Genomic DNA, 26,129 nt, shown 5'->3' on the forward strand with positions numbered 1-26,129 from the left:
GGGCGGGAGGCACGATGACGCGGCAATAAAGGTGGAGCTAAGGGCCCGGAGCTGTATGCGGCGCCATGGAGCGGGGCGCGGAGCGCGGGCCCCCCCCGGCCCCCAGCGGCGTGGCACTGCGGGGACAGCCGGCGGGCGGCTGCGGGCCCTGGGAGATGCGGGACCGCCTGGGCACCGGCGGCTTCGGTAACGTCTGCCTGTACCAGCACCAGGTGGGGCGGCGGCGGTCGTGGGGGGGGCGGCGGCGGGGGAGCGGGCCCGCCGTGACGGGGCTGTGTGCCGCAGGACACGGGCGCCCGGGTGGCTATCAAGTCGTGCCGGCTGGAGCTGAGCGTCAAGAACAAGGACCGTTGGTGCCACGAGATCGACATTATGAAGAAGTGAGTGCCGGGCCTCCGGCCGGCGAGTGGGCACCGCCGCTTCCCTGTTTGTCCCTAAGCGGGTAGAGCCGCCCCTCGCCTCGCGCGTACCGGAGCTGTCCCGGCGCCGCGGGGGCCCCGTCCTGCTGTGCTCCGGGGGTCCACGCGAGGCTCTGCGCGCAGCCTGCGCCGGCCGCCGGGCTCTCCTGGGCCGTCCTCGGGCGCGGCAGCGGCCCCGCGGGGCGGCGTCGTAGCGTGGATGCGCACCGCTCCGCTCACCTCCTCGCCCGCGGCGCTGGGGGCGCGCTGACAGCTGCGGCTGCCGTGGGTTGCGGGTCAGTCGCGGGAACGGTGCGTCGTGATCGAAGAGCAGGTGCTGGCGGCCTGTGGGTCTGTGCACCGTATGCTTGCACGTGCTTAAACTCCTAGGCCAAAAGGGAGGTTTCCCTGTGCACTGGAATAGAGACACACGTGAAATAACTTCAGCCAGAGTTCGAGCCGGGAGCCTAGTTCTCTGTTAAAGTGCTGCATGTGGGCTTTGAGGTGTTCCCAAGGTGGGGGGTGTATAGGACTGGGTGCTTCTCAGCAAGGGTGAACCTGGAGAGCGTAGTTCAGACCTGAGATGTTAAACCTGGCTGGCCAGCTGACCTTTCTTCCTACTCTTCAGTAGAGTAGCCAGGGCTTTCACAAGTTTTCTGTCTGTCTAGGTTGAACCATCCCAACATAGTGAGAGCCTGCGAAGTTCCTGAGGAAATGAACTTCCTTGTGAATGATGTGCCTCTTCTGGCAATGGAGTATTGCTCGGGGGGTGACCTCCGGAAGGTAAAGACTGCTTAGCTTTGCGTGGCACAGCAAAACAAGGGGTGGTGGTGCTGTCCCCATAGCTGTGGCCATCTATGAAGCCATGTATGTTCTGTAGAGCTTCTCTTTTTTAGTGTAGATCCAGGGAAGTAAATATACAGTGAGTACTCGAAGAGCTTATAAGCAGGGGAACTGACTTTTGGCATCATCGTAATGATGTAGCAAAGGAAAATAGCTTTAAAATAAATTTAGATAATGGAGAGAAATTCTTTACTCAGAGTGCAGTGAGGCCCTGGCACAGACTGCCCAGAGAAGCTGGGGGTGCCCAATTTCTGATGGTGCCCAAGGCCATGATGGATAGAGCCCTGGACAACCTGATCTGATGGGATGTGACGAGCCCATTGCAAGGGTTAGAACTGAACGGGCTTTAAGGTCCATTCCAACGTAAGCCTAGATGCTAGCACTCTACATGTCAGAGTTTGGAGTCTGATACGTCGTTAACTCCCACGTGTCCAGCTCTCAGTGCTGGGCTGGTGCCACAGTTTCACAAACTTTAGCTGGCTCTTTCCTATCAGCTGGGAACTGTTCCTCCACAAAGCTGCAGCACCTACAAGAAAAGGAAACTGGCAGCAGCTGCACGGCTAGATAAAAACTCATGCTCCGCTCCATTGTAGCTGTACACAGGAGGCAGTCCCTTGTTTAGTGGTGGTAAAGTAAATTTCTGCCACTTAAGTTCTGCTTAGAAATCATGTCATCGGAGTGGTCAGGAAACTTTTCTTCTGTTCAGCTTTTGTTGTTTTTCTCACCAGTGCTACACAGCAAACAGACTGGAGAAATCCAAGCAGATGTTAAGTGATGTAATGCATATCTGTGAGAGCAATTAATGTATAACGGTTTCATCTTATGTTTTAGTAATGTTTAAAACAATTGGGACAATGTTAAGAGGCTGAGAGGTTGTCAATTAAAGGAAGGGGCTATATGTGGAAGTAGCATACTGCATAGGTACATAGCTGTCCACGTACCTGGTGATGCTTGGGTGTTGTATTTATGCAGTAAAAGTTTTGAGAATACTTGAATGCAAATTGGAGACCTCAGCCAAGAAATTTGGGGTTATATTAGCTGTACATTCAGTGCAGTATTTGATTATTTAGCATCTAATGCATAGATGCTAGTGCAGCTTGAGAAGTACTGTACTATTTCACTTGATCACATGTAATGCTTTGTTCTTTAGAAAAAAAGAAAAAAAAAAAAAAGGAAGCACTATTTCTCATTTCTTGGACATTGTGCTTTTCGGTGCTGTTAATTTGCCACTGCACATCCATAATGTTTTATAAAGCTTGGAAAAGCATCTGTGTCTGTGGGTCATGCACATGTTTTATGCTTGTGCTCTCTTGGCGCAGTTTCCACAGAGGATGAGGAACATGAGGTTCTGGGAGCCTGGGTATCCTCACTGCTCCCAGCCCTCGGTCCTGATCTGAGTCTCTCATCTGCTTGTTTTCCAACAGCTTTCAGATTTCTGTGGTTTTATTCTAGCAGTCCAAATCTCTTCAACCTTGTCTCAGTGCAGTGATTTTTTATTTTCTTTCTTTCCCTGCCCTCTTTTCTATCACTCTATTCAACAAGAGTTATATTTGAGCTGTGTTGTTTTCTGTGTGGTGTTGGCAGGGGATGGAAGGCTTTGTTCCTGACTATTGATTGATGCATTGTGAGTGTAAACATCATCATCTTTTTTTTTGTAGCTGCTAAACAAACCAGAAAACTGCTGTGGACTTAAGGAAAGCCAAATACTTTCTCTTCTTAGTGACATTGGTATGTAGTCTATGGACTTCAGTGTCTGTTTGTTTTCTGTATATTTGTATTTATGTGTAATGGCATTTTCCTTTTTCAGCTACCTGAGAAGGGGACTAACAAAAACAGTGTGCAAAACTAAGCTGGGCTTCTATTCCAGAGCGAGGATCCTGTGTCTCTGCTGATTGCAGAGATGAGAGGCTTGCACTAATGACGTGTCCATGGAAAGGGACTGAAGAAGCTATATATTGTTCAGCTGTGGGTAACTCTGTGGCGTTAAGGTCACAAGTTTCCTGTTCTGTTCGTGGCTCAGCAGATGCCAAGCTGCACACCAGTCTGAAGGAGTGTAACTTCTACCACTTAAAAGCAAGAAGCTGTCTGGTGTATGTCTATGTTTCTATGTGGCTTCACTCTGTAGAATGCGCTTAGTAGCAGAGAAATTCTGTTTGTTCAGGATGAGAGGATGGGACAGCCAATAAAGCAGAGTGGAGAGCAAGATGGGTAAGAGCATAGCGGAAGAGGAAGAGAACATACAAGCTAATCATGCCATGTCTTGTCCAGCAATCTTTCGGCTAGTGATTTCTTTCAACTGAGAATTAATTAGGTGAGGGATCCCTAAATAAGTGCCTAAATGTTGAAAAGCTTGTCATTTTGAAAGAGTTATTCTATGGTCCTGTGTTAAAAATGCGACTAGCATAGTGATGGTGTCTTTTGTCTCCTTTGCTTGCAACAAGGGTGGCTACGTCAAGATGCAGCATCCACATTTAGCCTCAGGTTCCAGGGGGAGGTGGAGATTTTGGTGGCCAAATTCTTGACTACTGAAAGGTCTGTAAGAAAAGATAGAGATGCACCTTAAAGCAGCTTGGCTGCTCTGGAAGAGGATAGGTAATCTGTTGGAGAGTTACGTCTGCAGATGGTCTTCCTTGCAAGCTAGCCTTCCAAGAATGCTCCTCAGCAGAGCTCCTTCATCTTGGTTTTCTCTGATAGTTAACCAGTCTCTCCTAGGAATGGAGCCATCTTGGTATGAAAAACTATCTTGAACACAGTGGTCTGGGCTTCTAGGCAGAAGGATTCTCATGTCCTCTTTATGAGGGAGAGGAGAGAGGGTTGGCTTTCCCCTAAAGGTTTATTTTTCTGAAGCGGAAAAGGACTGGTACCTTTATTAGTCAAAACAATGCTATGGTTTTTCCAGAGTCACTCCTGACTGGTGTTAGGGCTCACAAAATGGCAAGGGAACATGAAGCCAAAGAGGAAAACAACACCAGGTTGTTTTGGTGTTGTTTTCCGTAGGGCTGTGTAACACAAAAGTCAGCCATCTGTACAAAGTTTACCGATCCTTAAGAAAGTATGTGGAGACAAGTGTTCTGCATCACTTTAATGGAGAGGTACTCACATTGCTGGGGTAGCCAGCCAGTACAGTCTCCACGAAGTCTTCGTTACCAATGCCAGCCTGCCGGTGGAATGTCTGCCCTGGGATCACACCCAGCAGATTCCTGTGGTGACCAGCAAGATGTCTGCACAAACCATTAGTACCATGACTATATATATAACAGCAGGAGACAATAAAGCACCACATATCAGAATAAGCAAGGTCACTCAGAGAAAGCAAGGAGACTGAGTTACAGCTACAGGGCAGTTTCTCGCAAAGAAGTTTCTTCCAGCTACATGCAGAAGCTAGAGGCATTTTACTTGTGTTCCCAAGCTAACCTGAGCTCTTTCTTATGGGCTGATTGCCTGTTCAGGCCACGATCTGTGTTCTTTCACACAGGCTGTTTGCCAGCCTCGTGTCTGACAGCTTCACATAAAATCAGAAGCATTTTACTGTATGAAGCATTTATATGTTGCTGGTACTGCATTCTCTCCCTATTTCGAAGTGCCATGGAGAAGTGCAAGTTGGAAACTGTTAAGTGTGTAAATGAGTAATAGACTGGTGATGGTTGCAGGTTTGTCTCTAATGAGAGATATCACGTCTTGAAGGTTAAAAAAATCTCACACTTTGACAGTTGTTTTTTGCTGTTCTGTATGTGGCAGTGTCCTGTAGCTGAGTTGCAAAATAACCTTTTGTTTAGCAGCGGGTGGTGTTATTTGGGTGGAGTAATGATTTCCTCTCTTCCCACAGGCAGTTTTTCTCCTGTTGCTGTTAGTAGTAGCTTCACAGCTACCTCAAGGCATTTTGGCACAAGGCAAAGTCCCGCCCTTTGCCTTTTCTTGTTCCCTCCAGCCACTTCCGTGACCTTGTGAGGTTCTGAAAACCAGCCTGGCTAAAACCTGGTTGATTTTTTTTTTTTTTAATTTTTATTTTTTTCCTGCTTAGCTCCCAGCTGAATCAGGGAATCAGCTCCCTTCTCTCACCTTTAAGGCAAGAGATCTGCCTTGCAGTTGTGCCACCAGGTCTGAGCTCACAGCAGCCTCCCCATTCTGAAGAGCAGAGGAACAGCTTGTTCAGTCCTGTAGCTGTATGTGCAAACCCAGCAAATATTCTAAGTCAAGTTCTTAGTGGTTCTTCTAAATGAAAACATGTTGCTTTCACAATCAAAGAAACTGGAGGTATTTTTTAGCTATGTCTTTAATAAGTGTGTTTTTTCTGTCAAATCACACATGTCTTTTAGGCTCTGGTATCCAGTATTTGCACAAAAACAGAATTATACACAGAGATTTAAAGCCTGAAAATATTGTTCTTCAGGATGAAGGTGGGAAGGTAAGTCACATCTCTGCAAACTGTGAGCAGCTTTACCTGAGAGAAATAAAAGAGTGACTACCTTCTGGCACTGAACTAGATTGAAAACTTAACTCTGAATTTATGAAATGTTTGTATCTTCTTGAAGCAACAGATTCTACTTTGCTTATTCTGTAAACTTTATCATTAAAAGCAAACAATTTTTGCTTCTGTTCAAGAACTTCACATGCAAACAGAGGATGAAAGATACAAAACTGTAGTTTATGGTAGCCTTACATTTGTGGGTTTGAGGGTTGTGTATACAATCAAGCTAGTTCAGAAGTACAACCAAGTGGATTGTTTAACAAAAAATGGTTTTATTTATTGTTACTCCTCAAATTCCAACATCATAAGATAGAATGCCAAGCTAAAACTGCTGAGTTGCTTTAAACAAAGTTGAGTCTAAGCTGAGGCCAGCTTATGTGGTGAAACAGCAAGCTTCAGTGCAGTGTCGTGTTTCAAACCTTCACCACAGACTTTTTCCAGAGTTCCTGTTCTGGCTTTCCCTTTCTTGGGTGCATGTCACTGCATAGGTTTGGTTTGTTGTGCTGGTTTTTTTCCCTCTGAATTTGTTCTTCTGATGATCTATTTAAACTGCTTACAGATCGTTCACAAAATAATTGACCTGGGTTACGCAAAGGATTTGGATCAAGGAAGCTTGTGCACTTCATTTGTTGGAACTTTGCAATATTTGGTAAGACAGCTGTGTTTTGTTTTTTATGTGTACAAGCGATGTACACATTTTATAGCATCGTAGAAGTGTGTGAGAACCTACAGAAGTCCCTTGTCACCCTTCTGCTGGTTCCACCTCTTTCCCTCTGGAGCTGACAGCCACTCCTAAACATAGATTTGTCTCTGTGGTAGTGCTGGATTGCCTGAATTGCCTCTGAAGTGTCCTTGTATGGTTCTTTTCAGGCTCCCGAACTCTTCGAGAATAAATCCTATTCTGTCACTGTTGATTACTGGAGCTTTGGAACGATGGTGTTTGAATGCATTGCAGGATTTCGGCCTTTCCTGCACAATCTCCAGCCATTTACCTGGTAAGACATTCAGCAAAAGGACTGACAGCTGTCAGTGAGAGTGAGAATCCCAGTATCAAACTTACTGCTGTTGAATAGTAAGGCTTCTTGGTCTGTTAAATCTTGCAGAAGCTAGTCATACTTTCATTGCATTAATGACACCTTGATCAGTAATTTATACATATCGTCATGGGTGCTTCTGAGCATAATAATTAATGCAAGAATTTGAAGTTTGAATCAAAAAACTTAATTATAATTCACGCTGTTAAACAGGGAAGTAATGTCAGAACAGATTAATGCATGGAGAGGAGCAATACAGTCCTTTGTTCTGCTAGACTGTGAGGTCACTTATTTTTTAGCAACAAATAATGCACAGCAAGGCTTCCTGTTGCAGTGTAGACACATAGGATGTGCTTCCAAATAGCTTAACAAGGATGAGAACTGAAGGACATTAATAGGACTTCCACATATGTGGAAATTTCTCCTTACTGTCTCATGGCTAGAACAAAGAGCAGAAAGGCTTATTGTTGTGTTATTGATGTATTTCCACATCTTAGCTTGTGATATCAGGACCATATAAATAAAGATGGATTTTTCAAAGCGTGATTCTGCGACAGAACAAGCATGAAATTTGTTTTCCTGATAGCATTAAAATAATGGGAGGGAGAGGAAGTAAATTTTAAAGTGCAGTAGTTTCTCTTTAAAATCCTAACTCTTGGGATTTTATTATTATAGTAGTTCAAATATTTGTCCCATTTTTTCCAACATTTGGAAAACTCTATTTTATAATAAAAAAGTAGTGAAAAACAAATGACAGAGAGAAACAGCTCTTCCAAGCATCTGTACTCATAAAAAGGAAGAAAGCAGTGTGGGCCATCTGCGTGCAGCTTCTGTTCAAAACTGGGGCTGATTAAGAGAGCAGACTGGCCTCCATGGGCACGAAGTGTTTGTCTACCTCACCCCTGGCTGATGCTGCGGCCCAGGCCATGCTTACATGGGATTTGCACTGGGAAATCCTGCTGCTGCACAAGCAACCAAGCTCTAGGCAAGATGCAAACCAGTGCTGAAGCGAGCCAGGATGAGGAAACAGGTGGAGTTGCCAACGGTGGTTTTTCCTAGTGTTGGCTCCAGTAATACACAGTATTTCTAATACTTCTATCTTATATGCTCCTCTGGCATCAAGGCAAGTGCAGTGACTTTGCCAAATGACTCCTGCAAGTTCAAACTGTCTCACAGTTGTGCAGAGGCTGATTTTGTTGGGCAGGATTGCCCTGTGGTCCGCAGTTAATTGTTACCTGTTGGTCCTTTTGTTTGATGCTCTCCAGATGTCCTTGCAAGCAGATGTGAAAATGTGTCCAGAGATAGAGTTAATTGCAAGGACTCCCTTCTTCCAGTTGGAGATAGTTGTGCTAGGTGAATTGTTTAGAAATATATTCATCCTGAAAAAAGTTTGTTTTCTAAAGCTGATACTTTTTGCTAATGCTAGGTTTGCTTGGCCCTTTACAAAAGAAATATTGTCATACCCATAAAGAATTTATTTTCTAGGCATGAAAAAATCAAGAAAAAGGATCCAAAACACATATTTGCTTCTGAAGAGATGAGTGGGGAGGTTCGCTTTAGTACTCATTTGCCACAGCCTCACAGCATCTGCAGGTAAGTATGACAATGTGATTATATATGATAATTTTTGGCTCATCTTTTAAATGGAGGGGTCCTTCTTTCTCCTAAATACTGTCTCAATCTGTAAGCAAGCTATTATTTGCTGTTACGGAATAGCTTGTAGCCCCATAGATCTTCATGGAACTTTGGGCTCTTCACTGAGAGAGATGACTTCATTAATATCTGCCTGAAAATTTGATGGTATTGAATCTCATAAACCAAGTCATAAACGATTCTAATATAATTTTAGTCATAGGAGCTTAAATTAGCTCCTTCGTGAAAGCAAAATCATCTAGTATTTGCATTGGAAAATACTGTGGCAAGAACAACCAAGGCCTCAGAGATGGTCAGAGCCTGCTGAATAGAGCATACAAGAAGTTCCTGAAGCTGAAGCATCTGATTTTGTCTCCCAGTATCTCGTGGGGTGCTACAGAAACAGCAGATCCAGACTCTTTATACAGAGGCAGAGTGGAAGGACCAAGGGCTACAGCACAGGTGCTTAAAGGAAAATGATATTTGTAGATAGGAAAAAAAAAAAGTTTCCTGAAGCTAGTGACGCATCCCTGAGTGGGAGTGCTTCTTGCACTGTGCAGTGCCTTTCACCACGTTACTGATAATAAAGTTATGTGCTTTTGATGTGGATAAACAAGGAAGAGAGCTTTGTGGGAGATGAAGGGCCATTTTTCAGCTATCTGTGGGGACAAGGCAAGGGGAAATAGCCATAGACTGGAGCACAGGAAGTTCTGCAGCAGTGCATAAGAACGCCTTCATGGTGAGGATTACGGAGCCCTGGGATGGGCTGCTCAGACAGGTGGTGAGTCTCCTCTCAAGACCCATCTGGACGCCCACCTGGGCAGTCTGCTACAGAGGTCCTGCTTTGTGGCAGGGTTGAACTCAACGATCTCTAGAGGTCCCTTCCAGCCCCTACAATTCAGTAATTATTCCAAGCAGCTCTGCACCATGATGATGGCTGTTCTGTAGACAGTTTTGCTTTTTAAGACTCTTTAAGGTTTACTAAGTGAGCTTAGTGTGTTAGAATATCTGCCTTCTCTTTCTCATGGTTCTTCTGTTTTGAAATTCATTATTATTGTTGTTTAGTTTAATTGTAGAACCGATGGAAAGTTGGTTGCAACTGATGCTGAATTGGGATCCAGAACAGAGGGGTGGAGGTTTAGATCCTGAAACCAATTGTCCAAAGTGCTTCCTAATTATGGATCACATACTGAATTTGAAGGTGAGTGTAGTTTTAATGGGCTCAGTAGAAACATTTCAGAGAACAGGAATTGTGCTCAATACAGCAAAGCTATAATCCCGGCATCATCTAGCTTCTGGGTTTTGAGGAATCTTTTTGCTGGTGTTGGAAAGTATGTGTATATACAGCCTGTCTGGCACATATCTGAGGACAGAATATCATATGCTATATTAATTTCTAGCTTTCTTCTTGTAGCAGAAGAATGATCCTAAATTCCTGCCTGTCATCTTAGTAAGGACTCAGCAAACTCAAGTGACTGTTCAGTATTTGCTAATGACTGTTAATTTTGAACTGTATTACTGATACAGTGACTTCAGGTTTGTGTACTAGTAGTAGATCAGAGGTTGTATTCACTTGGCTGTTCCCCTTCAAATTATTTATTAATTAACTGCTGAAGTGAGACTAACTGAGGCAAAAGTGCGTGGAAGCCAGAGGATAATCTGAAAGAATTCCAAAGGAATTAGAGACAGAAACACAAAACATTATGGCAATAATTGGGACTTGTCACAATCTGCATATTGTGATGTGGTTTGAGACCTACGGTTTCCACCCAGATACAGTAAAAACAGAGAAAGCCATGAGAGCAGTGAGAAGATAGGTGGAGTTATGTCACAGTTGTTTTATATGGAGGAATTAGACTCCTCTTCTTGAAAGCAGTGCTGGCTTCTTCAGAGATGACAGGCTTGAGATGGCCTGTATGCTAGCTTGTTTCTATTCTTTTCGTGTAATGAAGCTGCAGTGTGGCTCTGGAGCTGTGAGGGAGTTTGGTCATAGTTTTCTGATATTGAGTTAGAAGTTACAGGTCTGAATTTTATGATGTGAGGCTTTACACCTGCACTTAATTATTGTAATTGCTAAAACTTTATGGTTTATGGTTACGTACACCCTTTGAGGCTATTATGTGCATTGTCTTGGATAGCCAGTGACCTGTAATTAATTTGCACTCTTTTTTACAGATAGTGCACATCCTAAATATGACCTCTGCCAAGATTGTTTCATTTCTCTTGCATCCTGAGGAAAGTCTTCATTCCCTTCAGATTCGAATTGAGTTTGAAACTGGAATAAGCACTGGAAATCAGGAACTGCTCTTGGAGACAGGAATTTGCCTGGACCCTCGGAAACCTGCTTCCCAGTGTGTTATTGATGGCGTAGTAAGAATGATTCTGTTCATTTAAAGTCTTTCCCACTCTTAAGGAATTTGAAATCTTAAGGAAGATTAATTGCTTTGATCTCATCCCACTTGAGACAATTTACTCTGTGTAGCATGATTTTCTTGGATAACATAGGTTGCTATGGTTATATTCCAACTAAATCTTTAAAGTAACTTGCTAGCAAAGGGTCCTGTGCTTCTGTGGAATCTGTCAAAGTCAATTTTTTAAGGCATCAGATATGAAGAGTTTCTGATGACAATAACGAGTTCGTTTTGTAACCAGATTTTCTCTTGTTTGTGCAGAGGGGCTGGGATAGCTATATGGTCTACTTGTTCGATAAAAGCAAAATTGTCTATGATGGACCCTTTGCTTCTCGGAGTCTGTCTGAGTGTGTAAATTATATTGGTAAGTATGCTGGAGGACACCTTGGACCTGAAAGCATTACTTCTTGTGGAAGTAGATTTGCCTTGCTAATCTCTGTGTGTATTTCGAAGGGCAGCCTCTGACTAAGAGGACCATTTAAGAACCTGTAGCAGCCTAGCAAAATGTTATCTACAGTGTTATCTCCACATTTTATAGATTTAACAGTTAGAGCATCCGTTGCTTACTCTTTTGGAACTCTTCTGTAGAGCTTTGGTAGCTTGAGCGAGTGCTTTAGATGCAGAATTAATGGATAAAACAAACCATGGGTCCTGCCTTTTCTGACGTTTCACATAGTGTTATGTCACACCTTTTATTGCCAGTAGCCAAAATGCTCAAAGAAATCAGAACATCACATAGCAAATGAGCAGTTCTTATGTGTCTTGATCTGTTAGTTTAAGTACCTGAAGCAGGAATAGGGAATGTTGTAAGCACTAGACTCCTTTTCTAGAGTTGTTCTTCCATTTAGGTGCAATTATGTTTTTCTTGTATTCAGTACAGGATAGTAAAATCCAACTACCAATTCCTCAGCTCCGCAAGGTATGGGCAGAAGCAGTTCACTACGTCATTGGGCTAAAAGAAGATTACAGCAGGCTTTTCCAGGGCCAGAGAGCTGCTATGTAAGTTGTTATTCTTAATTCAGAGGATTCAGTATTATGCAAACACGGAGACTGACTGGAAGCATGCAGCTCAGGGGACTCCTGATTGCTAAAAGTTTTATAGCTCTCTGATCTTCTATACTTCTACATTATGAAGTGTGTTTGGGCTGGGAACTTAAACAGCTCCATTAATTCTATTTCATAGTGCCTGATGTTGATAACAATTGAAAAAACTTGAATGCAGTCATAGACTTGCAGAATAGCCAAGGTTGTCAGAGACCTCTGGAGGTCATCTGGTTCAATCCTTTCTGACACAACTTGTCCAGAACTATGTACAGACGGCTCTGGAATATCTCTGAGGATGAAGACTCTGCAGCCTTTCTGGGCAACCTGTGCCAGTCCTCACTGAAAAGTTTAATTTTTTAAAAAAAGTGTTTCCTAGTGTTCACATGGAACCTCGGACATTTCAGTTTGGGGCCATTGCCTGTTGTCATGTCACTGAGAACCACTGAAACGAGCCCCCTTCTTTAAACTTCCTTTCAAATATTTACATATAGTGATGCCCATTCAACTTCTTCTACTTGCTCATCCTCGTATGAATGATTTTCCAGAACTTTAGTTATCTCTGTTGCCCTTACTTGAACTCCCTCCAATATGTCCATGTCTCTCTTGCACTGGTGAGCCCAGAACTGGGCTTTGTCCTCCAGGAGTGGCTTCACCAGTGCTGACATGAGAGGATTGATCAGCTCAAGCTGCTGGCAGCACTGCCCACAGTACAGCCCAGGGCATTTGTTTCACAAGTGGCAGAATCAGGGAAACTGTTTGCTGTGTTTGTAGGGTTTTATCCTGTGTGGCAGCAAATGGGCAGTATTATGTGCCTCAGACAGTAAAAAAGATGACAGCATTCACCAGGGGCCACACTACAGAGGCCTGTGTATGCTAACAGTAGTCCCCATTGCAAAGGTTGCTTAATTGACACACATGCATGAAGAAAAAAAAATAAGAAATGAGAAAGGACTTCCTCTTTTGCTTGTTGAGGACCTGCATATTTTGAGGGTGAGTTGGAGTCTGTGACCCCACTAACACTCCTTGTTGTAAACATCTCACTATTTCTTTTGTTTACCTGTCTTTCCTTCAGTGACAGCTTCTTTGGTTGCTGACCACATAAATGCACATACACTTTTCATCTAATATGATGTTCTTCTTTCATTTGTTAGGCTGAGTCTCCTTCGGTATAATGCCAACCTAATAAAAATGAAAAACAATATGGTATCAGCCTCTCAGCAACTGAAAGCAAAGCTGGAATTCTTTCACCAGAGTATTCGCCTTGACCTGGAGAGATACAGTGATCAGATGGCTTATGGCATATGTACATATTTTTGTAATACTTTCCTGGGTGCCTTGTCTGATTTTAGTAAAAGATTGCGCTAACTGTGAACCACTGTGGGTAGGAATTACCTTAAAAGAAAATGTATGCAGGAGCTGCCATTGTGTTTCTCAGGATCTTTATGTGTTTGTTTTTTTGTTTTTTTTTTTCTGGGGGAAGAAGATGAATTTGGCACGAGCAAAGGAGGTTAAAAAGTATAAGATGCCTCCATAACTGCAGGTGTAGTAATACATGTCAGCTGTTCCCACAACTGGGTTGTGGCTCCTGCTTAGAGTTGCAACCTATAGAGATTCAACCTCTTTGTCTTTAAATTCAACTGATGCATGCATAGCTTTTGTCATGCTTTCTTTTCGTCATCTGTAGCTTTTTAAACGTTAACAAATCTTTTCTCTTAAGCTTCAGAAAAGATGCTGAAAGCATGGAAAGAGATGGAAGAGAAGGCCTCTCAGTGTGCCCAGGTATGCACCAAGTTGTTTGAATCCAGTGGTTTGAGCAAAACCAATGCAAAATTCATTAGACTCAGTTTGTTTATATAGGAAAGTAGGCTGTAGAGAAATGTTGTTTACTACCAAAAAGGAGTGGTGTTGCCAAGAGTCTTCTACCTTGATTTTATTGCACACAAAAATGTACATTGCTAAAACTGAAAATGATACTAGTCAGTCACTAGGCAGTGATCTGAAAGTTGCAGTGCTTAACTTAAGAATACAGACAAATTCCTTGCAAATAAGCAGGCAAATTGAGTTTTGGTAAAAGAAATTAGAGTCATTCTTAAGAAATTCAGAATGGAGCTAGAACCAGTTCTTAGTGAGAGTTGTCTTCTGCCCCAAGCGTGTAACATTGCCTGGTGTTGTTATGGCCAAAGTGTAGGACCTGGCATTTGGTTTTTTTGAACTTCATCCCACTGGCCTCAACCCAGCTATCCAGCATGTCCAGATTCCTCTGTAGGGCCTTCCTACCCCCAGGCAGATCAGTACTTCCTCCCAGCTTGATGTCACCTGCAAACTTACTGAGGGTGCACTCAATGCCCTCATCCAGGTCATCAGTAAATATACTGAGCAGGACAGGCCCCAGTACCGACCCTTGGGAACCACCACTCATAACCAGTCACCACCTGGATTTAACTCCATTCGCCACCACTTTGTGGACTTGGCTCTCCAGCCAGTTCTTTACCCAGCAAAGAGTGTACCTGTCCAAGCCACGTGATACCAGCTTTTCCAGGAGAATACTGTGGGAGACAGTGTTAAAGACTTGTCCTGTGAGAAACCCTAGCTGAAATATACCCACTGCTAGAATCCTGATGTGTGTTTTTTGGGAGTATTTCAATTTTACTTCCATTGAAAGTAATAAGGAAATAGAGACCTTGACATAGAACAACTCTGCCTGTTTTTCTGTCCAGTCCTTTACAGGGGAAAAAGTAAGCTTTTAGCTGTGAAAAACTGAGGACAGAAATAGAATGATCACAATGGTTTATTGTCAAAAACTGCTACTTCTTTTCTCCTGGATATACTGAATAAAGCCTAGGAGGCAGAAGCCATGCAGAAGGGTCACAAAGAGAAAGCAGAGCATTTGCAGTGTATTTCTCAGAGTAGATGTCTAAAATATCTCAGAAAGTAGTCTCTGTTATGTCTCATCTGCTGAAAGCTGTCAAGCTTTTCACTCACTCCTGGTCCTCAGCAGGACAGAGGAGTTAATATGATAAAAAAACTTGCTGGTTACATTACATACAGGGAGATGGCTCACCAGTTACCATCTTCCCAGTCCTTTCAGTGGAGTGCTGGGTCTTCTCTAACGTGGTGAAGCTCTTGATCTCTTCACACAGAGACCTCCCTTACAGCCCTGCTACCAAAACCTTGCCATATGAACCCAATACGCTCCTTGTAGGAAACAAGAAATATAAATATGGCTGCATGTAGCAGAATAATTCGAAGTTGTCAACAGCTGTTTCTAGGAAATCCAGAGTATCAACAAGTGTTTGCTTTGCAGAGCCTGAGGATTATGATCTATCTTCAACCCTTGCAGTCCAGACTGTAGTCACACCATGTACGTTTATCAGAAATGGAAATTGATTTATTCTGTAATACACAGTGACTGTCCAGCAGGCAGCATAACTTTTATGAGACACAGTTACAGTCTTTATGGTGAGCCATCGTGCTCCAGATAGAGACCAGCAGCATTTTTCTTACGACCTCCTTTGATCACATGGCTTCTCACTTCTTATTTTGTTCTTTACTTGCCATCCCTTTCTGGTGTCTCATCCTATTTACATACCTTCACACCAAGTACTTCCGCAGTTTCAGTAACAACTGTGTTCCAGAAAACATTCCCTCTGCAGATCCTACAGACTCAGGTCAGAAAGGAAAAGATTCAGTATCCCAGAATGCTTTCTCAGGAAGGCAGTTTCTTTACCACTCACTTCTGTTGTGCTCGTTCAATATCCACAGTCCATGATTCCAAGATGGTAACTTGTGTTTTCTCAACCATGCCAGAAATTTCCAGTGTATATTGGGCACCACTTGGCTTCTACTGGTGCTTGGAAAGATTGTTGTTCATTGCCTTATCTGACTGTGTGAGAGGCTTGATATAAGACTAGTATTTCTGTATTGCTTTGAGGAAGATGTGAAGTACTAGAGAAATGTTAGGCCAAAATGCATGTGGGAATGTAAAATGTGAGAGCACCTTTTATTCACGCTGTAAGAACAAGAGAAAACATCTCTGCTGCTGGAACATTTGTAGACCCAGAGTGTGTATGTGCAACAAGCGTTTTGAAGAGCTGTGATTAATGAAGAAGTTGATTTTTCTCATCCTTGTTGTGAATGCAAATGGTATCAGTGAGTAACCTTAGTTATTATAATAGCAGTCATGTTGAAGAGTCTTTATCTCCTGAAGTCTGCAGGGAGTCAGTCTATTGTCCAAAGAAATATTCTGTAGATTTTTATCTTTATTCTTGCCGTCCTTCTTCAATTTGACTTGTAACTGCATCTCCCCATAGGCTGAAGATATTGGATATTTAGATGAACAGATCATGGCTTTGCACACAGAGATTGTGGAGCTTCAAAAGAGTCCATATGCAAGGCGCCAAGGAGAAGTCATGGAGAGCTTGTAAGTTCTTTACTTACTGTTTTTATTGTGCATTAATGGATGTCTGAGTGATGTTTTAATCTATTGTAATGGCTCTTTTGTCAGCGTTTTCAAAATGTGTTTCTCAGTTTTTTGCAAGCTGAGTGTACAGAGCAATGCTGAGATCAGTTTGATTACTCTGCTGTTATGAGGGAAAGTCCCACCTTCTGTGGCTCTGCCTTCCTCTTGAAGATCAACTGATCATTTAGCAGCATTGTAAAGTCCAAGAATTATTAGCATTCAGTCAAAGGAGCAAGCTCACCTAGCTTACCTAACAAATCTGGAGCTGCATGATGGCTGGACCTCTAGAAACATGGGGAAAACAGCTGGGACAGCCAAAACAACAACAAGATTAAATTTGTTGATAGTAAGAGCTCTTCTAACTAACTTTGAGTATTCTGAGAGGAAGCATACATTCTCCTGGCATGCTCTTTCCCCTCTGCAAAGCTAGGTCAACTAAGTTACTTTTTGTCCATGTATAGTCACTGATACAGAACAACTGTATCAGGTTGGGCCCAGGAAAGGAAGTGGTGGTGGAGAGGAACTCCCTCTTGCAGCAGTAGTCCACATTCACATCAGCTTAAACACCTGATGAAATTGCCTTCTGAAGCATTGTTTGTAGCACTTTCACTACTGAAAGCACAAGGCTGCATCAGCGTTTATCAAAGTACTTTAAGCATACCCTGAGCTGTTGCTCAGGATAGTCTAGTGCTACGAAGACAAAATTCTGTTCTTTTCTTAACAAGGAGTGGAGAACAGATTGAGTCTCCTGTTTTTCAGTTTTTCAGGCTATAGCAAAGCACACTGCTTAAGATTTGATGCATGCAGCCCAAAGACACAGGTGAGTCCTGTGTGGTGTGTCAGACTGGATGTGCACTGGATGCTAATGCTCTCTTTTTTCCCTGTGCAGCAGGAGGAAAGAGCACCTCTCACCTGTCTTAGGCTGCTGCAGGACTCTCAAGACCAATAACAATGAAATATGTTAGAAATGCTCACATACATAAGGAGAAGAAGTTTGCATGATTTCTTGAAATCATACTTGGGTGATCTAGGGGCAGTTAAGAGAAGAAGTCTGTTGTGGGCCCAAGAACTAGTTAAACTGCAGCTTGTTGGAATATTTGAGAGAAATAACATAAACTTAATGGAAAAGAAACACTGTCCTATTGTTTGTGCTTTTCATTTGCAGAATGTCACTAAATGTCACTAAAATTGACCAGGCAACATAAGCAGAATGGGAGCAAGAATTTCTGAGGCAGCTGTGCAGAAGTACCTTTAGTTACAAAAACGAGGTTTTGCAGTTAAGGATACTACAGAAAGAAAACATAGCTGAGCCATGTGAAGGCATATGATTTTTTTCTTTCTTTCTTTTTGAAGGGAACAGAAAGCCATAGATCTGTACAAGCAATTAAAAACAAGACCTCCAGGTATGGAAGCAGGTTGTTCAAAGACTGCTCTGCATTTGTGCCCAGCAACTAACTTTCACTGATTTTTTTTCTCAACTCAGTTCTTGCAACCCTGAAAATACTGTTTTGGAGAAGTCAAGTCATTGTCAAGAACATACCTCAAGCCAGTTTCTTCTTGTTGCTGAGCCAGGCATTCTCCTGAATTCCTATAATACTGTTCCCCAGTCATTGGTTTGTCCTATGATTTTCACACTTGAGTATCTGCCATAAACAACTTTGTATGCCTTCTGACATTCCCTAACACTTTCTCCAGATACTACTCCTTTACTTCTCCATACTCAGGAAGAACTGCCACTCCTGTGTCACACTCCAGCCAAACGGCAATCTTTTTTTCTCTTAATACCTCAGTTATTCTTGATGGAGCCTTGTGTTTGGGCATTATGTGTTCTGAATGTGGTACCTGGTGAGCAAGGAAGAGTTAGTTGCTTGTGCATTTGGCAACTATCTTTCCTTACTGAAGCTTTTATCTGTGGCACAAAGAGATGTTTAAGAAAAGCTGTGCCTAATGAGACATTATAGCCAACCTGTGAACTGTGTTTCAGTTTGTTTGCCCGCTCTTAAGTGACTTTCATTGTCTCTGAGCATGAATGAGGGGAAGTGAGTGGCTTCTCACTGAGCGTTTTACTAATGATTAATGTTCCTTCCAGATCATGCCTACAGTGACAGCACAGACATGGTGAAGATTATTGTGCAGACAGTTCAGAGCCAAGACCGAGTTCTGAAGGAGCTCTTTGGCCATCTCAGGTAACTATTCAGAAAAATAAAGGCAACTTTCAGCATTTGTGTCTTTGGGTCAGTACCCAAATGTTCCATTCACAGATAAGCACTTCTCATAGCACTCTCATTAATATTAATAGCATATTAATAGTATTAATTCTTCTCTTTGTGTCTGTGTTGAATTTCCACTTTTTTCTTCTAAGACAGCTAATGTATATAGCTAGTAGCAAATGAGAGGAAAATACAGTAGCTTGTGCTGTTAGCAGCCAAGAGTTTACCTTAAAATTAGGCAGGTCTGCTCATGCTTAAGTTGGAATTTTAATCTTTAAAAAGAAATAGTGTAACAAGCTGAGAAAATAACAGTGATTTGTTCATTAATTCCTCAAAAGCTCAAACAAAAAAGACATTACATAGATCTCAGTAGTCAGCAAAATGTGATCTGTCCTTATTTTCAGCTGTGGCATATGGTTAATAGATCCACAGAGAAAGTTGCCAGCTTAGGTACATCAGCATACAGAGACTCGCACAGACCAAAGAGAATTAAAATACCGTGGTTGAGTTTCTATACTGTCTGTTATCATCAGGATCAATTTTTGTACCACAGATAAGAGCTTATATTCTCGGTATTAGTAGCAGTGTTGTCTACCTACTTTTTTTGAGTCTTAACCAGACAGAAAAATCCAGGGGTCCTTTCAGTCTTGCACATTTTGTACCTGCAGCTGCCACAGTGTTGAGCTGAGAGAAAGGGGTGTTCTTACTGAATTGTCCTTGAATCTTAAGATGAGGCCACTTTCAAAAAGCTCATTGCCACACAAGCTGGAGTTAACTGTGTGTTTTGGTTTTGTTACAGCAAGCTCTTAGGCTGTAAGCAGAAGATTATTGACTTGCTTCCAAAGATTGAAGTGGCTCTAAATAACATCAAAGAAGCTGATAACTCGGTGATGCAGATGCAGGGCAAAAGACAAAGGGAGATATGGCATTTGCTGAAAATTGCTTGCGTAAGTAGCTTCTGGATTTTTTGCACTTCCTTCCACTGTAAGAACCAGGGGACATCAAACAAAGCTGTAAAGAAACTCAAAACAAAAAAGAGGTGCTTCCACACAATAGTTACTTTACTGTAGAGAAGGGAAGTTTGAGATGCTAAAAGTTCACACAGATTTAGAAGGACAGTAGACAGATTCATGGAAAAGAAGTCCAGTAAAGGAATTGTTGGTCCCAGAAAGTCCTTAAATGGCACATTGCTGGAGGCTGGAAAGCAGTGCATGTAACATAGCATGACATGAGCTTCATTCTTATGTTCTCTGAGTGTATTGCAGGATGTATACTGGGATAGGTAAACTTGTGTCTGCTCTTTTAAACCTGTCATTATGTTAGTATTTCTGCAAAAATGAAATGGGTGCTTTCTTAAATAGCATCAGGTGTTTGAAGAATACACTTGATTCTTACACATCATTTCTAGTGGCTATACAGCCAAAACTATCTTGATTTCCATGTGCCAACGTTTAAGGTCAGCTTAGGAAACATATCACAGAAAACAAGTTTCTTCTTTCTAGACTCAGAGCTCTTCTCGTTCACTGGTAAGCTCCAGCCTAGAAGGGACAGCCTCAACTCCAGCTGCCACGTGGGTCCCCCAGGGCTACTCAGAATATGCACCTCACCCTCTTTCATCTATGGCAACTCCTGGAGATGGGTAAGAGCAACAAGAAAAGGATGCTGCTGCAGAGAGAGGAGTCAGTATAACCACTGTGCACATACACTCTGAAACTACGTCTTCTGCTGATAGTGTCTCTAGTGCTTGGGGGCCCTGACCTATTTACATATCTTTACCACGTCCCACATGGTGGGCTTTGGATATGCTATGAGAGAGTGTTTTAGAATACTAGACTGCCTCTGAAGGCAACATTGTTCAGTTCCTGACTGGTGTTTTTTAATAACTTCCTGCTGCCCATACCACAGCTCTGCCCCAGGGCTGCAGCAAAAGGCAAATTTGGAGCCAAAATGCAGTTTCTTTTCATGCCCAACCTCTGGTGCCAGATAAATCAGGCCATGTTTAGTACTTCTCACAGCTTAAGGATTAAAAGTCTTAATTGAAATGGATGTCTGAAGTTGGAGTCATGAGTAATCAATGTTCTATTTCACTCCTCCAAAACAGTTTCAGTATCTCATATGTTACTAAAACTCCAAAACCTCAGGAGTTTGGTTAGCTCTTTCTTCACAAACCTTCATGCTCCAATCCTGAGCAATTTCCATATACCACTCTCAAGTAAAGCTTGTGACCTCCATCAGTTAGCACTGTGCACTTAATTTCTTTCATATCTCAGCCTAGCTGAGACAAGAGAGTTGACAGGAGCTGGGGATTTTGATGCTTTTTTTTTCCTTTTCTCAGTTCATTAGTAGTTTTAATTCCAGTCAGCCTAACAGAAGAAGAGCACCCCTCAAAGACTGCTCAACACTCAGTGTTCAGCAGTGCAGATATTGTGGAGCAGTAGCAGGGCTTACAAGCACAAACATTTCATTTATCAATCCATTTGGCCATCTCTTTCTTTTTGGACCTGAAACATCTAATTTCTGAAGATACACATTTTCTAAGTGTGCTTTTGCTGGAAGTCAGTTTTCTGAAACCTTTAACTTCCTCCTTTCTGTCTGCTGCTGTAGGGCATATTCTACCTCCTAGTGATACAGGTTGATCACACTTTAATGAGTGCTTTCCTGAGGTGATTTTGTGTGGCCTCAGAGATCCTCTTTGAAATCTGGCTTCACTGTATGAGGAACTGTACAGAAAGCTGCAAGATGTAAGCCTGTGATTTCAGGCCGCTTTGTACTCAGCTCATTCCCCATGTTCTCTTAAGGCTGAATTTCAGAGTGGTTTGTGTACTTCCTCTGTAGGGGAGGAGAACAAATGGAGGCTTGTGGGGTGAGGATCTGCTGGATGCTTCCTCCAGGCATGTTTTATGCCCTAAAAGGCAGCTCTGTAATTGCAGAGAACTGTTAGTTTTTTGGTGTTTTACTTTTTTTCTTCAGTGCAGAAACTACTGATGTCAGTGTTAACTTTTTTTTATATTTGTCTTGTTATGCCTTCCCTACAGGGAAAACTTCGTTGATGTGATAGAGGAGAACCTGAATTATCTTGATCGCTTTAGCAGTATGTTGCAGGAGGCAAGAGAAGAGCAGAACAGCTTGACGGTAAGCTTGTTGGTGTGTTTCTGAGGACCTGACTGTCACAGCCACAACAGTGTCCTCTGTGGGTATGGAGTACTCCTAAACCACTCCTTAATTATTTGTGATTATGTGAATTGCTGTGGTTGGCATAAGATGTCTGTTACCTCCCTGAACTCTGCTAACATGCTGGTCTTCGTGGAAAGCAGCCTGCATGGAGCCCTTTTCTGGTTATGAAATTAAGCTCTTATTATAGTGAAAGTGGGGCTTTAGAGAGTCCTAAGAAGGCTTTTTGCAGAAATTGTTTTTTGAAATAGCAAGGCATGACAGAAATGTTGATGCAGACTGAAACTGTTCCCAAGTTACTGATCAAGGCTGGTAAGTTACTGCTCAAATGGGCCCAGGAGGATGAAGAGCATCACAGAACACAAGGTTTCTTGAAAAGCTGATTTTAGCTGATTTTAGGTCTGTTTCTTAGAAACACCAATTCAGATATAATTAGGCAATCAGATTGACCTTTTTATAAAGGAGAAGAGTCAATACAGCTTCTGTCAGCTTGAGATTGCCTCAATTTATTTTGCAAACTATTGCAGTCCTGTAGAGAAGTCAGGGATCTCTGAGGAAGTGAGATCCACTGATATGCTCTGGTTTGGATTTTCAGAAGCTACTTACAGTGTCTCTTCAGGGTTGGCATCTATTCATGTGGGATAAAAAGTTAAAATTGTTTATCTGTTGTAACTGCTGAAATAAGGAACAGAGGGTTGGAGAAATGAAGGTTCGTGAAATGGAGCTCTAAAAACTTTAAAATGTCTAGAAACATTTCATAGTTTCAACAGAAACTATGCTGCTGTTTATGAATCATACTGAACAGCGAACCAAGAGTTTACTGGAGTTGCTGAGGATGAATTCAGTGAAAACTTAATAGCAAATGAAAACTCATTAGCAGAAATTGCTATTGCTAGAGGAGGAGAAAGCTCTCTGAGTGGCTTCCTATTGGTTATTCTTACCTATTTCTCTGTCATCTCCCGCATCTCATCCCATGGTGCAACATCTGACTCTGACATATTTTAACTCAGAAAGATTATTCTTTCTTGTGGAATCATGCTCTGCCAATAAATACTTGATTTAGTTACACTTGGTTCCTTTCCCATTCTCCTTGTATCGCGACACAGAAGATAAACAGGAAAACAGCAGAAAATGAGGTTTGCCCTCTGAAAGTCACTCAGAAGAACATAAGAGAAATCAGTAAGATCTTTTTTCTCTGTTTTCCATAAGCATGGCTGGGAGCCTTTTTTTCATATGTTTGTGTTTCTGTACTGCCTGTACAATCACTAGGGCCAGTAGCAATAGGTCATGTACAGGCATAGCATCATTCTCAGAGCAAGAAAGACAGGTTGTGCCATGCCCGAGTGCTACAGTAAGTGTGGGGAGAGCAGTGCAATCACAGTGAGCCATGTCATGAAACGGTGAGAATTTTTCCAGCTGTGATGGAATGATTATCTGGAGAATAGAGAAGTGCTAGATAGTGAATCTTTTGTCTCCATCTCTGTGTTTTTTCCTTGCTTTCTGTATGGGAACTACTGAGTCACGGCCTGAACCTCCGATTGATCACCTGAGGCGAGCCATGAGCCAGCCAGAGGAGGATTTGAGGGATCCCCATATTATCAGTTAGCTGTTGTCATTGAAAAATGGGGTCCCTTACGCGTTATGGGCAATATCTCCCCATATCGCATGGCGGACTATTTTCAAGGACTTGGCAAGGACGTCCTCATCACTAAAGAAAGACAACTGGCTGCCTCCATGGTGGCATGGCCACTATTGAGTGCCTTAAATCATGCAGATACAAGAAATAATACTTTAGAAACTGAAAATCAGCTTTTGAAAGACCGCATTGAAAAACTGGAGCATGAACTTGGCGTTTTAACAGGGAAGAAGCCAATTCTACATCTTCCCGTAGGCCAAATTCATAACATTTCAATAAATGATGACCAGACTCCTGAATCAACAGACTTCGTTGATCAGGAAAACAACAAATCCAAATCAGACCTTGAATATCCAATTCTGACTGATCCCCTGGAAGTCCGTCCTGTCATAACCCAGAAAACAAAAAAAGTACAGGACAGACCGGCAGGGGTGCCGCCTGATCAGTGGCCCCCTGCCCAGACTCATTTACATGTAACAGCTCGGCCATACACGGCAACAGAATTGATGGACTTAGTACAGTGATTTCAGCAGAAGCCTAGAGAAAGTGTGCCAGCTTGGTTATTAAGGCTGTGGGATTCTGGGGCAGAAAGTGTTTTGGTGAATGGCCCAGAAATAGCCAAGTTGGCCACCATGACTGTCCATCCTGCTCTCAGACAGAGGTTATACGTGGGTCATCAATATCGTGATGAAAACCATTCTATACTAGAATGGTTAATGGCGGCCTGCCGTATGGTATGGCTGAATAAATCAGACATACCTTTACATACAGGCATGTGGTCCTCCATGGAGGACCTTCAAAATTATATTCGCGAACTGGGTGTAAGAGAGGCTATCTATGAAGACACATTTGATGGCCCTGATATGGTTAAATTTTCAGCAGGGATGAGAGATTTAATTTTACAGCAAGCTCCCTCCCATCTCTATGGCACCCTAGTCTCCATATTAAATCCCCTTGTAGCATCAGAAGCCGTAGTCCAGCAGGCTGCCCAGTTAGTTGCCGACTTGGGAGAAACAGAACGCCTGCGGACTAGGCGCAGTATTCGGTTTTTGGAAGAAGCTGAGGTCCTGCTGGTAAATAAAACCAAAATGCCGGCTACTCGAGCTCCTCGATCGGGACCCATAAGGGTCTCCCAAAAACAAACGTTTAGTGATTTAATTTGGGCTGGGGTCCAATTTGCTAAGATTGACCGCCAGCCCAACCATGTCCTTCTCCAGCTTTGGAGACAACTAAAGGACAATCGAAAATTCCAGAGCTACCCTAAGAAATCAAGGGTAAGGGTTATAGAGAGGGTACCAACAACAACATGGAATTTAGAAGATTTTATTGTTCCAAATAGGAAGAAAAAGCCACCTCAGGTGTCTCGGGCCACAATGCCTGAGCCATCAGAAGCAAAAGAATTGGCCATAGCACAATTCATGGCGTGACAAGGGATGTTAGTCCCCATAGGGCCTCCAGACGGGACCGGAGGCCCTATGTAGAATTAACGATTTATTGGTCCCGAAAAAATATTCAGAGAGTTATGGCATTAGTGGACACTGGAGCACAAACATCAATTTTCTATGGAGATCTGAGGCAATTTGATGGTGACAGAGTAATGATTGGTGGTTGTGGGGGACAGACTATTCCTGTCACCCAAGCATGGCTAAAATTAGGGGTTGGGCGTCTCCCACTGATGGGACATAGAATGGACCTGCACCTCAGGACCTCATGCCTCCGGTCACATCATTGAGCACTGGCCCATAGAAGAGTATGGACATCCACTGATCATCACTCGTCTTGAATTGTACCAACACACGTCGCGATAAAATTGTATAAACGTTGTGATATACCGGATCTCTGTATTAGGGAAAGCTTACCCTTTAGTTAACCTGATCATTGGTTCACGCCGTGAAGGGGTGGAGTGCATGGGAACTACTGAGTCACGGCCTGAACCTCCGATTGATCACCTGAGGTGAGCCATGAGCCAGCCAGAGGAGCACAGGTGAAGGCAATTCCTAGACCTATTTAAGAGCTGGCTACCAGTGGGGAAGGATCTCTTCTGGAGATCGCCTCTATTGGTGTTTTGTGGTGAGCCCAGCCTAAGGGTAAGCCTTCCATTTTATTCTCTTTTGTTATCATTGTCCACTTCGCCTAACTCTCTTGATTATATTGTGATTGTAACATCTTGATTATACATTTTCTCTTTCAGAACTTTGACTGGAGCTGGCTGAAGTAGTCCCAGGAACTATGCTGCTTCCTGCCTGTGTGCAGATAGCTGGCTGCAGCCACGTGCCCCATCACATCTCGGATTAGCCGTATGGATTGCCCAGGCTGTGGGGCCAGCAGCAGATGTATGAAACTGGCACTAACTGTTTAACAGACTGTGGCTTCCCTGTGCCTTCAGCACAGCGAACGCTCTGTATGGCAGGGACGCGGCACACCCTGCACTGTCCTGAGGAAGCAGCACCCTTGCCCGGGGCTGGGCCTACGGTTGCGGAGGGGACACGGGCCCCGCAAGGCCCCAGCGGGCCCCACAGCGGAGAGAGAGGGGATGCCGGGGCTGGCAGCCGCGGGACCCAGCGGAGCTTTTGTATCGACGGGTGCGCGCGTGTATTTTAAGCAGATTTTATCCTTAATAAACGCCGTTCTTAGGCTGCGGCGGCCTTGCTGGAGCGGGGCAGCGGTCGCGTGACGTCATCAGAGGGCGCCGCGCGGCGCTGGCTCCGCTGCCGCCCGGCGCTGGGCCTCTGCCGCACGTGGGCGCGGGGCGGGAGGGGCGGGGCGTCACGGTCGTTGGGCCTAGTTTGTCGGGAAGGCGCGGCGCCTTTCGTCTCCGGGTTC

The 26,129-nt window shown here is 43.3% G+C and overlaps 1 protein-coding gene across 1 annotated transcript; it reads left to right on the plus strand.

Moving 5' to 3' along the window:
• Positions 1 to 65: 65 nt before the first annotated feature.
• Positions 66 to 25,524, plus strand: CHUK (component of inhibitor of nuclear factor kappa B kinase complex; the record flags this gene model as incomplete). The annotated part of the gene is made up of 21 exons (XM_079535622.1): positions 66 to 212; positions 286 to 380; positions 1,067 to 1,181; positions 2,900 to 2,969; positions 5,558 to 5,646; positions 6,269 to 6,358; positions 6,580 to 6,704; positions 8,229 to 8,336; positions 9,441 to 9,576; positions 10,551 to 10,745; positions 11,048 to 11,150; positions 11,662 to 11,785; positions 12,982 to 13,133; positions 13,548 to 13,609; positions 16,141 to 16,250; positions 17,643 to 17,692; positions 18,379 to 18,475; positions 19,299 to 19,446; positions 20,002 to 20,138; positions 21,535 to 21,631; positions 25,498 to 25,524. 21 exons carry the CDS (start codon positions 66 to 68, stop codon positions 25,522 to 25,524), a joined length of 2,277 nt encoding a protein of 758 aa, XP_079391748.1.
• Between the last annotated feature and the right edge of the window lie 605 nt (positions 25,525 to 26,129).

The sequence above is a fragment of the Tetrao urogallus genome, assembly GCF_951394365.1.
Source record: "Tetrao urogallus genome assembly, chromosome: 5".
In the NCBI taxonomy this organism is placed as follows: domain Eukaryota; kingdom Metazoa; phylum Chordata; class Aves; order Galliformes; family Phasianidae; genus Tetrao; species Tetrao urogallus.